The sequence below is a fragment of the Phodopus roborovskii genome, unplaced genomic scaffold, assembly GCF_943737965.1.
Source record: "Phodopus roborovskii unplaced genomic scaffold, PHOROB, whole genome shotgun sequence".
In the NCBI taxonomy this organism is placed as follows: domain Eukaryota; kingdom Metazoa; phylum Chordata; class Mammalia; order Rodentia; family Cricetidae; genus Phodopus; species Phodopus roborovskii.
Genome location: NW_026126408.1, coordinates 7,380,036 through 7,392,979, shown reverse-complemented (window position 1 = coordinate 7,392,979; position 12,944 = coordinate 7,380,036). Strand labels below are relative to the sequence as shown.

Here is a 12,944-nt window from a genome sequence, read left to right as displayed (position 1 = left end):
CCTGAATTAGTTACATTTTCCCTATCTGTCTACTTTAATGGCTTTAATAGAGATTAATAAAAAAACAGATGATAGAAAACAACCCCACAACCCCACCCACACATCCTACAGGGTAGGATGGGACACTTGAGCTCCAGGCATCCCTGTCCTCCCCACACAACCGAAATCCTGCACTCTGGCCACGAGGGCCTGGCTGCCACAGTACACAGGTGCCCATACTCCCACACACAAGTTACTATCCACCAATGCCGCCTGCTGGGAGGGCCCTCCTGATACATAGAGAGGCCACTCTAAACCCTTCCCCCAAAAAAGAGGATCTTGAACTCTGCTCACCAGTTTCAGGGAGACCTGACAGTTCCACAGAGAGACCCCACCCCCTCTTCTCTCGGAAACCAAACCTTGAATGGCACCATAGTCCAGGTTCCGATGCACTGTCTTCCAAGTTTCTCTCTAACACCTGAAGATGGTATTCATGGGGCCATGGCTCAGAACCCAGTGGAGCAGAAACTTGCCTTCCTCGCTCATCTCAGGCCAGGAGCAGGCAAGATGTCTTGGCACAGAAGGCAAAGTACCTTGAGTCGCTCGGTCTATGAAGCCAGTGATCGTGTCCGCATGGCCCTGCCCCGAGGGTGACGGAGCCCTCCCAGCCAGGCTCTGGTAAAGTGACATCTTGAAGTGGTGTGGCACCACGGAGCCGTTCCTGAAGCCAGAGCCCGCAGCGCGGCGCACAGCGCGGGGCCCAGGAACTGCGGAGGCCTGGAGAGCCGAAGGGCCCCGAGCAGGGACGAGGGTCCGTCCGACTCCGCCGCCGCCCCCGGGGCTCCAGGCTGGTCCTGCCCCCGCCGCTCCGAGCACCGCTGCCGCTTCCAGCCCGTCGCGGGGACGGCAGGCGCTCAGCAGCCAGAGACACAGCGCGGCGGCGGCGCTCAGGTCCATGGGCTCCGTGGGCCGGTCGGCCGCGCGACACGGGCTCCGTGGCTCCGGGAAGTCCCCCGACGCCTTTTGGACATAGTGTTTAATAATGGGGGAAGTGTGCGCAGCAAGCCGCTGCCCCCCTCCTCTCCTACCCCACCCCCGTCCAGCGCCCGGAGCAGCGCCCCCTGCTGAACGCTCGACCTGCAGCTCTGAGCCCCCCAACTCAGGCCTGGCGCGCGAAGCAGGGCAAGTTCCGCCTCGCCTATCTGCGTGGGCCGTGACCCTGTCCTTGCCAGAAGAGGGCCACCGGAGGCTCCAGCCTCCCCATCTTCAGGCATTGAGCCCCCACCCCCCCCCGTCCGCGTCCCAAAACCTGAGCGCTCTCCTTGGCTGGAGGATGAGGCGTGGCTTCCCAGCTTCCTCCCAGCTTCCTCCCCACTCCTCTACCAAAAAACACCGCCCTCCCAGGTATTTTGGGACTGCTAGGGTTGACAGACCAAGACTCCTCCCACCGGCTTTCTCACCTTAAGCGCCCTTGATGGCCGCTCACTAGGAAGCCACAGGGGCATGTTTACTGTACCTGTTTGATTGGCGTCTTCTCGGAGCCACAGCCCTCTGGTGGTAGCAGTGAGAGGCCAGAGCAAGGGAGAGGATCTAAAGCGGAGGACGAGTGGCTGGAGGGACAGAGCAGAATGAGACAGATGGATAGGCAACTACTGTGGATAGGGAAAGATCTGGACGGGATCTTGCGCCTAAGCAAGAACCAAACTCTTAAGGGCTTGATGGATTAGGAAAGCAACTAGGCGGAGACTAGCCCAGAATAAGGGCCCAGGGTTCGAATGTGTAACCAACGTGGTGACCTCTACCGTCAAGGTCTGGAGGGCAAAAGGCAACAGGCTACTGATTTGTTTTCATGCAACCACAGCTTGGACTGTGGGCAGCAGATCCCTAGAGTAGCGCTCTACTGCCACTGTTGCTCTTAGAGCAACGGTGGAAAATGTTTCCAACTTTGCCCCATCAGTAGGGGACACTTGAGCATTCAGACACCAGAGCTAAAGAGCAGACTGCACAGATGGTGGAGGTCGACAGCCTGTGTCAATTCAGTTCTGACAAACCCCAGTGCGAAAATGTCCAGAAAATAGACGGCCAATTGTCAAGCAGCTTTGAGGGCCTGGACTACACCCCCTCCCTTTACTTTAAAATTGCATTGGTTACCAAACTGAACATCTTAACTGGGTCTGAGAGTTTGCAGGTCAAACAGTTATCCAAAAGCCTCTTCCAGATCAACTGTGGCCCAGGCTCCAGACTAGTACACCCCCATCCTACACTTGAGATGGACTACAGGACACACACACACACACACACACACACACACACACAGAGGAGAGGGAGGGAAGGAGGAAGGGGAGGGGAGAGGAGAGGAGAAGGAAGGGGAGTAAAGGGGAAGGGTGAGGAGGGAAGAGGTTGCACTCACTGATTCTTCCCAAGCAATTCCTCCTCCATCTGGACCACCTGGGAGCCAGGGGCAGAGCTCAGTCTGGGGCCACATGGATGTTTGGGAGCAGGAAGGAGAGTCCTAACCAAGGTCAATACTTGCAGAGTTACAGGGATGTGCCAGGCCCTAGCTCAGCCTGTAGCAGGCAGGCAAGTGTGCACCTGGACCAAGGTCTGTGCTGCCTGCCTACTCAGGGTCTTCCAGCTGTTGCCAGGATGGTGCACAGCTGGGATGACAACCTGCCTTTAGTGCCCAGGTTGGGGAGCAGATGAAAAAGTCCTAATTAATTGCAGGTTTCCTCCTTTGGGTGCCCTGAGGAACTGGCTTCTTCCCACCTACCTGCACAATGGCCAATCAGTCAAGGGTCTGCTCAGAGAGACAATGGATCCTGGTGCCTTGCTGCCCTTCTTTCTACAGTAGTCAGTTGTGTCCAGACTATGTGTTTCACAAGTCAATTCCATGTTGGAAAACACTGAGAGCCCTAGGCTGTCATTGTCCTGGTTCCAGATCTGGCTTTGTCCACTAACAGTGAACAGTGAAAGGAACCAGGACAGTGGGACTAGGAGTGTGTCCTCTGTGTGGACCCACCATGACCTCTGACCTCTGATGGGGTGGGGGGGCACTGGCTTAGGTCCCCCTGAGGGGAGATGGAGGGAAAGCATCTGCTTCCCTCTTCCCTCTCTTCCCATGGCACTGGCCCCTCTACTCAGCCCCTAGGAAGGCTTCAGGAGTCTCTCCCGGAAATACCTGCCACAGCAGAAATAAAGATTCCAGCAGGTTCCCTCACAGCACCAGTCTCTACCCTGGGCCAGGCCTCCTCAAGCTGCAGGAATTCCCCATGCTTAACCTATAACTAGGCTGCCCAGGTTGCCCCAAGCAACAGCTCTGGCATTCACACTGGGGTCCTCAAAGCCCTGGCCTCTGGCCTCTGGGCGTGGTCTGCTCTGTGGCCCAGACCATCCTGTGGGGGAGGGGAGGAGAGGTGATGGGCCTTCTTTCCCAGAGGCCTTCCCTAGGGTGCATCTTAGTGCCTCCTGTTTGGGACACACTGCAGCGGGCTGGTGGATAGTGCCATCTGCTGGCAAGAGTGTGTAACAGCACCTGGCTCATTAAGCCGGTGCCTCTAAACTCCCCTTTTGGGAGGTGTCCTGGGAGAAGAGATGACCACATCCAGTGCAGCCCAGAGAGACACTGCAGTGTGGGGGAGGACCTGACCATCAAACCACCATTACTCTGGTCTTCCTTTGTGACCCTGATAGAGTTGACCTCTACCCATAATCCCACATTCAGGAAGCAAAGTAATTTTGACTTTCGAGCCAGCCTGGGCTGAATAATGACACACTGTCTCTCCAAACATGCAAAGTTTAACATTCTCTGCCTCTTTATTTGGGAATAGTGTGTGGGTGTTGGAGGAGGGGGTGTCACTGCGGGTGAGCTTTGAGGTTTCAAAAGCCATGCCAAATCCAGTCTCTCTCTCCCTCTGCCTGCTGCCTACAGATCAGGATAGAAAGCTCTCAGCTACTACACCAGTACCATGCCTGTCTGCTTCCTGACATGATGGCAAGGAACTAACCCTCTAAAATGGTAAGCAAGCTCCAGATTAAGTGTTTTCTTATATGAGTTACCTTGGTCATGGTGTCTCTCCACAGCAATACAACAGTAACTAAGACAGCATGCATAATTAAAAGTCAACAAGGATTTTTGGAATTAAAGCTGCCATTGTGTGATGATTTGGAAGGTCCAGTCTTCCAACCTTAGTCAAAGAACTCAGGGTTTCTGTATTAGACACACAACAATGAAGGGTGCAGCGCTGGCTAGTGTCTGTCAGCTTGACACAAACTATTGACACCTGAGAAGAGGACCTCAACTGAGGAATTGATTCAGTAAAACTGACTTGTGAAGTCAGGCAGTGGTGGTGCATGCCTTCAGTCCCAGCATTCGGGAGTCAGAAGCAGGTGGATCTCTGTGAGTCTGAGACTAGCCTGGTGTACAGAACGAGTTCCAGGAGAGCCAGGATTGTTTCAGAAAGAAACCCTGTCTCAGCAAATAAATAAATAAATAAATAAGGTGTGTGTGTGTGTGTGTGTGTGTGTGTGTGTGTGTGTGTGTGTGTGTGTGCTGTTGCCTGCAGAGACCAGAAGAGGGCATCAGATCCTCTGGAGTTGCAGGTGATTGTGAACGAACTTTTTTGGATGCTCAGAATAGAACTCAGGTCCTCTGGAAGAGCAGCAGAAACTTCCCTATGTATTCCAGAAGTAAGCCCTATGACTCTGAGCCACAAGGAAATGTGAATGTTTTTGTTTATTTGTTTGTTTGTTTTTTTACTTTTCTAGCCCTCGTAGCAGCCAAAGCAGAAGGAAGGCTGTTGGTGGTGGCTTTTGATCCATCATGCTTCCCATACATTTCATCTCACTAGGTTGCTATGATCACTCTCAGCATTGTGTGGTTCTGTTGCCCACCCCACCCCCATCTCCAAGGAGGAAACCAGAACGAGAGCACTTACTTTTTCATTACTGGGGTCTGGTACAACCTCCTCCTGGAAGAGTTCTTTGTACACCGCCTCCCTACCCAGGCTGTTCCTCATGAGCTCTTCATCTCCAGGATGTTCTCATGTCCCCAGAGCCTGCATCCTTCTTGAACTCTTCACTGACTAGCCCCAAGTGATCAGTAAACACCATTAGACAAAACTGAATCCTCTTCTGCAGTCCCAGGCCCAAGCTGTACTTGTGAGCATCGGCTAACAAGTCCCTCCCACTTCACATGTAGGTGGGCAGACCTCTGGAGCACCAATTAAGGGACAGAGAAAATGAGCAGGTCCTCAGACAACCTACTCCACTCAAAACAAAGGGGATGCTAGGACATGGCAGACCAGAGTTCAGACATGCCCCTGCTAATCTCACTGTATGCACAACACTGGAAGCTGATTCCCTCTGGGAGAAGTGCACATGGAGCCAGAAGGGAGGAAAGTCTTGTGCAACACAGACTTTGTTACCACTGCCTCAGCCATGCTGCTGAGCAGAAGCACACAATATCAGATTTAGATCCCATATTTCAGGCATTGTACACGGCTATGCGCTGGAGCCTGTCGGTCCCACGGAAGCAGAAAATGGATTTGCTATCAAGCAAGAGCAGGCCACTTTCCCCAGAGTCCTGTGGTAACCTTAGCAAGCACCAGGTGCTAAGATTCCTGTAGCACACAAGACAAGTCCAAGTCACAGGGAAGCCCAGCCCATTAAGCTCACATGGTATTGGCGGTAGGCATACTAGCAGCCTAGGGCCTCAGGGGGACTCCCCATTATGGTCTCTGCTTTCCTAGACCCTCCCAGGGCTCTCTCATGGGGGAGGGTATCACCTGGACCCTTTTTAGCCTTAATAGTCTCCTTTCTAACCACCACCCCACAGTCTTAGGTTCCCATGTCCTGACCATAGATTCAGTGACATCCAGCATTGGCTGGATGACAAACAAGATGGTGTTCTGTTTCTGCAATGGGCAGGAAGAAGAAAAGGGATGGGAGGCAAGGGTGGGAAAAGGAGAGGGGGTTTGGGATGGGACAGGAGAGGCGAGTGCATTAAAATCTGTTCCTGCCTATGAGAAAAAGCACTTTCTGTGCCAGAATCCATGGGGGAAGGAGAAAACCAACTCCTAAAAGCTGTCCTTGACCTCACAAATGCAGTGTTAATTACACACACACACACACACACACACACACACACAGAGAGAGAGAGAGAGAGAGGGGGGGGGGCAGAGAGACTGCATAAATGAAAATGGCCCCAGGAAGTGAAGAGTGCAAAAACGGCTGGCTCGGTTCTTTCGCCTCAGGAGCCTAAGCTTGTACTGGGATTAGATGGCATCAAGTGCCAGGTTTATGAAGTGTCTATGGGGGGGGGGGGTCTGAAAGGGTTGAGAAACAAAACCCCCCACTACCCCGAGACCATGGTGCCTGCAAGGTACAAGGCCCGCCACCAGGGGCCGGGCCAGAGCCAGGGAGATGGCGCTTCGCCCTGGCTGGGCGGGGCCAGGACGCAGCGACGCCCGCGACGCCCGCGTCGCCCGGTCCCGTGACTGTCCGCCCGTCTGCAGCCGACATGCAGTCCCCGGCTGTGCTTGTCACCTCCAGGTGAGCCAGAACCCCGACCCTTCTGTCCCCGGCACCCTAGCTGCCTGAAGATTTATCCCGCTGCACCCCACTACCCCGCGGGTGTGGTGGCGCGCCATCTAGCGTCCCCGGTTTTACAGATGAGGAAACTGAGGCCCCCTAGAGGATAAAGCACTCACCCAAGACTCTAGAAAGACCTGGGGTTGGCGAAATCGGTCTGGTACAGAGGCCGGCCGGATCCTTGCCCTTGTGTACTTGGGGATCATTTCTTCCGAACCTCCAAACCTTTCAACGCTAGCTCTGTGTGTACCCGCCCGATGCTAAGCACCAGGGGCGAGGTGAATCAAACAAGCTGGTCCTGCAGGGGGTGACTAGTGCTGCGGGAGGGAGGGGACAGTTGCCCTGGTACACAACTCACTGCTGCTGTTGGGCGCCACGAGGTAGAGCTGAGACCCTGGCAGTTGGCGCTGGCCCGAGTTCAGGAGCTTCCACAAAGGGTCAGCGGCAGTGTGCACCCACCCAGAGCCAAACCTAAGAGACCCAGCCCGGATGGAACTTGGAATGGCTGGGAGGGGAGTGGTCCTACTCGTTCCTCGAGTTTTAACTAACTCTAAAATGGCGAACTTCAAGGATATTCGTATACCCCGCCTTTGCTCACCCTACACAAACTCTAGCCAAGATGCCAGCTTATTGTGTAAATGGACACAACACCCAGCTGTCCTCTCAGCTCCCTGTCTAGAAAAGTGTGGTTCTGTTTATGTAAAACCGCGGTGTTGGAAGCTGCTTGCTGTCCTTGGTTTGGTGACTGAGGCTGCAGGTCCCATCTGAGATGTCCCAGTGCCCTGTGAGTTGTTTCCTTTCACTGAGCCTCGGTTTCCCTTTCTGTAGATGGACGTTCTATATAGACGAGCAGTGAATGCCCCTGTTGGTCACGCCAAGCAGACTCCTGGCTGTGAAATTTGGTGCTGGTGCCTAGTTAGGGGAGTGGTGACCTCACTCAGTGACAGCATGTGCATGGGTGTTACAGGCATTGATGATGATGAGGAGGGCAGAGGAGTGGTGGCCTGTCCATTCTGGCAGTCACAGTGGACCAGGGAGCTTTGCCTTCAAAGAATGCCGATGCCTTTGCGAGCACTGAGGTGGCATTGGACCCAGGACCAACTGATGTTTCCAGCCTGCCCCTACTGGCCATCTCCCCAGCTTCATGCATGCGTCCAGCCCCAGGTGTTTTCTCAGGGGCATCTTCTGTGCCCCTGTGCCAGATCCAGGGTTTTGAGTACGGCACTGAGGCGATGATGGCAACTGGATAGTAAATGCTGAGGAAGAAGGTGAAACGATGGGAGATCTGGTGATAGACTTGAGCTCGTTTGTTTGTTTGTTTTGGGGTTTATCGAGACAGGGTTTCTCTGTGTAGCTTTGGAATCTTGTCCTGGAACTCACTCTATAGACCAGTCTGACCTTGAACTCACTGAAATCCGCCTGCCTCTGCCCCCCTAGTGATGGAATTAAAGACGTGCACCACCACTTCTCCGCTTAGACCTGAGTTTTATACAATGTAGTTGAGGGACATCTTTTTGAGAGATGGCAGGTGACCAGGCACTTGAGAAGTCCCCTGGGGGAGAGAACTATAGGAAGGAAATCTTGGCACATGTGCTCAGCAGAGAAGACAGCAACAGCCACAGTCCAGAGGCCAGTGTACTGAAGTCGAGGGGGCATGGACACAGAGTGTGAGGTACCCTGGAGAGCCTGCAATAGAGAAAAACCATGCGGTTACCTTATGAGTGTAATGGGAAGCATAGACAGAGACCATGTGACCAGGGGTACAGCCCCCTACGGCTGCTGCTCCCCATTCTGCAGGCACTGGCTGGAATCCATGTGGAGCCATAGTGGAGTGGCCCGACCAAGGGGAAGAAGGGCTGAGGCCTGTTTAGGTTTTGTGTGTTGTGAATGAGAGCTCTGAGGTCTGTGAATGGTGAGGTTGTGGGTGATGGCGAAACATGGAGATTGGAGGTAGAGTTACTGACCAGAGCTTACTGCTTCTTGGGACAGGGAAATCAGCATTTGTTCAGATGAGTTCATTTGAAAACATGATTGACAGTAAGAGGTGGGATGGCCTGGAGTGAAGAGTCTGGATCACAGGCAGGAACTGGAGCACCTTTGGCCCGGGGTGTCATGGGAGGCCTTGGGTCTGGGTGAAACCTGTGGAAGATGGCGTGAGCCTTGGGAATGAAGTTAATAGTACCCTAAGAGACCTGTTCCCACACTGAAACTGAGCAGCTTGGTTTAGGGCACGGTGATTGTACTATAACCCTGAGCCATATCCTGCCAACGACTTGCTTCTGCCATTCCTGAAAAGATAAAGAAAAGAGAGAAAGGAAGGAAGGGAGGAAGGAAGGGAGGGAGGAAGAAAGAGTTAGTTCAAGAGGTTTATTGGGGAAGAAGAGGGTGAAAGAGCGAAAGGCCATCTTGGAGTGGGAGCATGAAAGAGGCAGACAGACAGAGAACAGGCAAGAAGAGAATTGAGAGACAAGAAAGAGATCGAGCTATGCCTGGTGGACACTTTATATAGGGTGCATGTGTCTCTTAGCTGTCCGTGGGAAGGCACCTGGCGACCGGTGATGCTATAACTGCCTCCGTGGTGGGAACTAGCAATTCCAGTTGTATAAGAGCACATCCAGTCCATGCAGGTGTTGTCTATAGCTGCTTTCCCTTTGTGTCTACAGGCAGAGCTGAACAGATGCAAATGAAGTAAAATAGAGTGCAAAGAAGTGAGGTTCTTATCAACCTCAACCTTCCAATTCAGTGACCCAAGTGTGTCATCTTTTTTTCCTTTTGTTTTTTGAGACGCTCTGTAGCTTTGGAGGCTGTCCTGGAGCTCACTCTGTAGACCAGGCTGACAGAGATCCTCCTGCCTCTGCCTCCCGAGCACTGAGATTAAAGGCATGCGCCACCACCACCCAGCAAGTTCCCAGATAATGCTTATGCTGTCCAGGGACCACATCTTTCAAACTACATGTGGATGAGGTCGTGTTCTGCCTTGCCTAAAGTTGGTGGTCAGGAGTTTCCGGGAGGGGCAGAGGAGCGTGATTGTGCCAATCAGGCAGAGCTGCCTGGCACAGGGGCAATGGAAGCAATGAGCTGCAGAAGTGAGCTTCTCTAATCCAGCTCTGCCCTAGGCATGAAGACAAGAGAACCAAGCCTGAGATGTAGAGATTCCTGTTGTAGGGTACACTCAGCTGCTAGGATCAATGCCACAGGAGATAGATAGGATAGGGCTCAGTTTCTGGTGTGGGTGGCTGTGGGACACCTCCAGGGAGCAGGGTACATGGGAGGTTCCAGTAGGGACTTAATCATCCTCTCCCATTCTGCCATTCAGGGCAAACAGCCTTCCTTGTTGTTACTTCCCACTGCCCCATTTCCAGTCTTTACAGCCGTATGGAAAAGTGTGGTGACATATTGTTTATGGTCTAAGAAAGCTTGCCTGAAGATCAGAGAAGGAAAGTAGCCAACCACTAGAAAGTTCTTAACAAGGCTGAAGTGATCCTGTCCTTACCGTGACTGGAGACTGAATGCCGAATGAATATCCTGAGCTCTTATGTACCTCTCTAGTGCTGGGATTAAAGGCCTGCACCAATACCACCCAGCTTCTGTGGCTAACTCGAGTGGCTGCTGGGACTAAAGGTGTATGCCACCACTGCCTGGCCTCTATGGTTGTGGCTGGCTTTGCATTTTGATCTTTATTAGATCATAAACAGTATATCACCACAGAAAAGATTCCTCATTTTCCTTTCAGGCTGCCTGAATTACTCTGTGGAGCTCTGACACCAAAGACAAGCTACTCCCTTTTGGGATGTCTGTTCCTGTCTTTCAGGTGGGACTGAGCAGATGAAGCAATTTCACAATTTCATGTGTTCCACCTGCTGGGAGTACCAGATGATTCCCGGTACCATAGCCTCTAGTCTCCCTCCTGTCCTTGTGACAGCGGCACATGGTCTTCATCCAGCATCAGACAGAGAACACTGTCGTTTGGCCATTGGTAAAGAAGTCTAGCTTAGTATACATGAGTGTGTGCATGTGTGTGTATGTGTGTGTGCGTATTAAAAATACTCCAATACACTGAGCAGTAGTGGTGCACACCTTTAGTCCCAGCACTTGGGAGACAGAGGCAGGCAAATCTCTGTGAGTTCGAGGCTAGCTTTGTCTACAAGAGCTAGTTCCAGGACAGGCTCCAAAGCCACAGAGAAACCCTGTCTTGGAACACACACACACACACACACACACACACACACACACACACACACCGAAAAAATACTCCAATACTCCATAGGCTTTGGTGGAACGCACAGCTCTCTAAGAGCCAGCACATTCTTAGAGGCAGAGAGGATATTCTAACTGCACCCAGACAGGGGTGGCTGTCCCCTAGGTTATCCAGAGGAGGAAGCCACTATTTCCCTGCAGCCTTGGATGTCATTCTAGTTCCCCAGCTTCAACAAATCTATTGGCTGTCCCCTTGTCCTTTTTGGAGCTGAGGAGGTGTGTCTGTCCAGATTCCCTGGAGTACTTCAATCCTTCTCCATCTCCACAGACTCAGGTGCCAATCTTAGTCTGCATACCACCACCACCCCCAAGAATCCAAGGACAGACTGACAGGGTCACACAACTGAGTGGCCCAGAACCCAGTGACCGGGCCCCACTGACTTGCCTGCGCCTCACTGGCAAAGCCTGCTGACTTGACCCTGATCTGGACCTGCTTTTCTTCGCTTTACAGGCAAGTTCAGAATGTCCACACAGGCCTTGACTTGACAGTGCCACAGCACCAGGAAGTACGGGGCAAGATGATGTCTGGCCATGTGGAATACCAGATCCTAGTGGTGACCCGTTTGGCTGTGTTCAAGTCTGCCAAGCACCGGCCCGAAGATGTGGTCCAGTTCTTGGTGAGCAGAGGACTCTAGCCATGATGCCCAGGCAAGGCGTCAGCCGCTCAGGATGCAGTAGCACCAGAGTGCTGACACTTCCCTATACAACCATGTGCCTAGGGTCTGGAGCACTAGACTGCGTGGGATGACAGGAACACCAGCCTAGATCCATGCTTAGAATCCACAGGAAGGCAGACTTGGAAAGAGACATAGATGGTGACAGGAGCACATGGGAGGCTGGGCATGTGTAGAGAGGGCAACCTATACACCTTGGAGAAAAGATTCTGGAAACTTCCTGGAGGAGGTGAAGGCATGACAATGACTTAAAGAGTAGATGCTGTTACTGTTACCAGGTGGTGGTGGCGCATGCCTTCAATCTCAGCACTCAGAGGCTGAGGCAGGAAAATCTCTGAGTTTGAAGCCAGCATGGTCTAAAGAGTGAGTTCTAGGGCAGCCAGGACTACACAGAGAAACTCTGTCTTGGAGGGAGGGAGAGAGGAAGGAAGGAAGGAAGGAAGGAAGGAAGGAAGGAAGGAAGGAAGGAAGGAAGGTAGGAAGGGGAGAAGATATACATGGTCCTAAGCAGCAGTGAAGAAGACTGTTCCAGAAAGAAGGCACAGGAGCTGGGAAGGGGTTGGGAATTGGGAGCTTCTGAGTGGTTGAGTCTGGTCTTGGGATGACATGGGAGGACACATTTGGGGTGGGGGGTCATGCAGGACACAGTTGGACCTGGACTTGTCTTGCAGACAAGTAGTTTTAAGCAGGGAAGTGACTGTCCCATCTGCCTTTAACCAGAGTCTAGCAACAGCAAGGCATTGGGATCAGGAGACAGGCATTGGGATCAGGAGACAGGGAGCCTGGTTCTGGGGACAGCACAGTAAGTCACCAGGCTGGAAATACACACAGACAGTATGTGGGACAAGGGGAGAGGGAGGTGCTTACAGTGTGCAGTTCTCATTGGCCAAGATCGACTAAGGATGGAAGTTTCTATCCTGCCTGTCCCACAGCCATTTAGTCCCAAATAAACACACAGAAGCTTGTATCAATTATAAATTGTTTGGCCAATGGCTCAGGCTTCTTATTGTATAGCTCTCTCTTAATTATTAACCCATTTCTATTAATCTGTGTATCTTCTGGTAATCTGACCTGACCTCAGATTGCCCAAACTCAGCACCCATGCATTCAGAGAGCAGGAGAAAGGGAATGAGTGAGACCTGAGGCAGAGGCAGCATCTTGGGAACACTTGGGATCCAGTGCAGCCCGCTCCGTCCTGTACAGAGGACTGGATGTCAGAGCAGGGTGAATGAAAGGTCACCTGTGATGCTTCCACAGGCCACACTATTGCTGCTAGTGATACCTGAACAGTGATGGCCACGCCCTGGGGAAAGCATGCTGGGGTGTGTACACAGTGTGTGCATGGGCATACATGCTGGTGTGTCACAGACCTTGAAGTACCTAAGAGGGCAAAGGAAAACTCATTGGCTCCCACACACACCATGGTATCCAGGGGTATAGCCCAGA

The 12,944-nt window shown here is 52.6% G+C and overlaps 2 protein-coding genes across 2 annotated transcripts in view; one reads left to right on the top strand and one right to left on the bottom strand.

Annotated features, from left to right (window-relative positions):
- Positions 1-347: 347 nt before the first annotated feature.
- Positions 348-1,060, bottom strand: LOC127220023 (growth/differentiation factor 7-like). Its single transcript, XM_051181683.1, has one exon. It carries the CDS (start codon positions 934-936, stop codon positions 451-453), a length of 486 nt encoding a protein of 161 aa, XP_051037640.1. The 5' UTR covers positions 937-1,060; the 3' UTR covers positions 348-450.
- A 5,391-nt stretch (positions 1,061-6,451) lies between these two features.
- The window catches only part of Hs1bp3 (HCLS1 binding protein 3), a 30,133-nt gene continuing 23,640 nt past the window's right edge, over positions 6,452-12,944 (top strand). The window contains exons 1-2 of the mRNA XM_051181677.1: positions 6,452-6,528; positions 11,276-11,441. Of these exons, the coding sequence (XP_051037634.1) occupies positions 6,497-6,528; positions 11,276-11,441 (198 nt within the window). The 5' untranslated portion in view covers positions 6,452-6,496. The remainder of the gene's footprint in view (positions 6,529-11,275; positions 11,442-12,944) is intronic.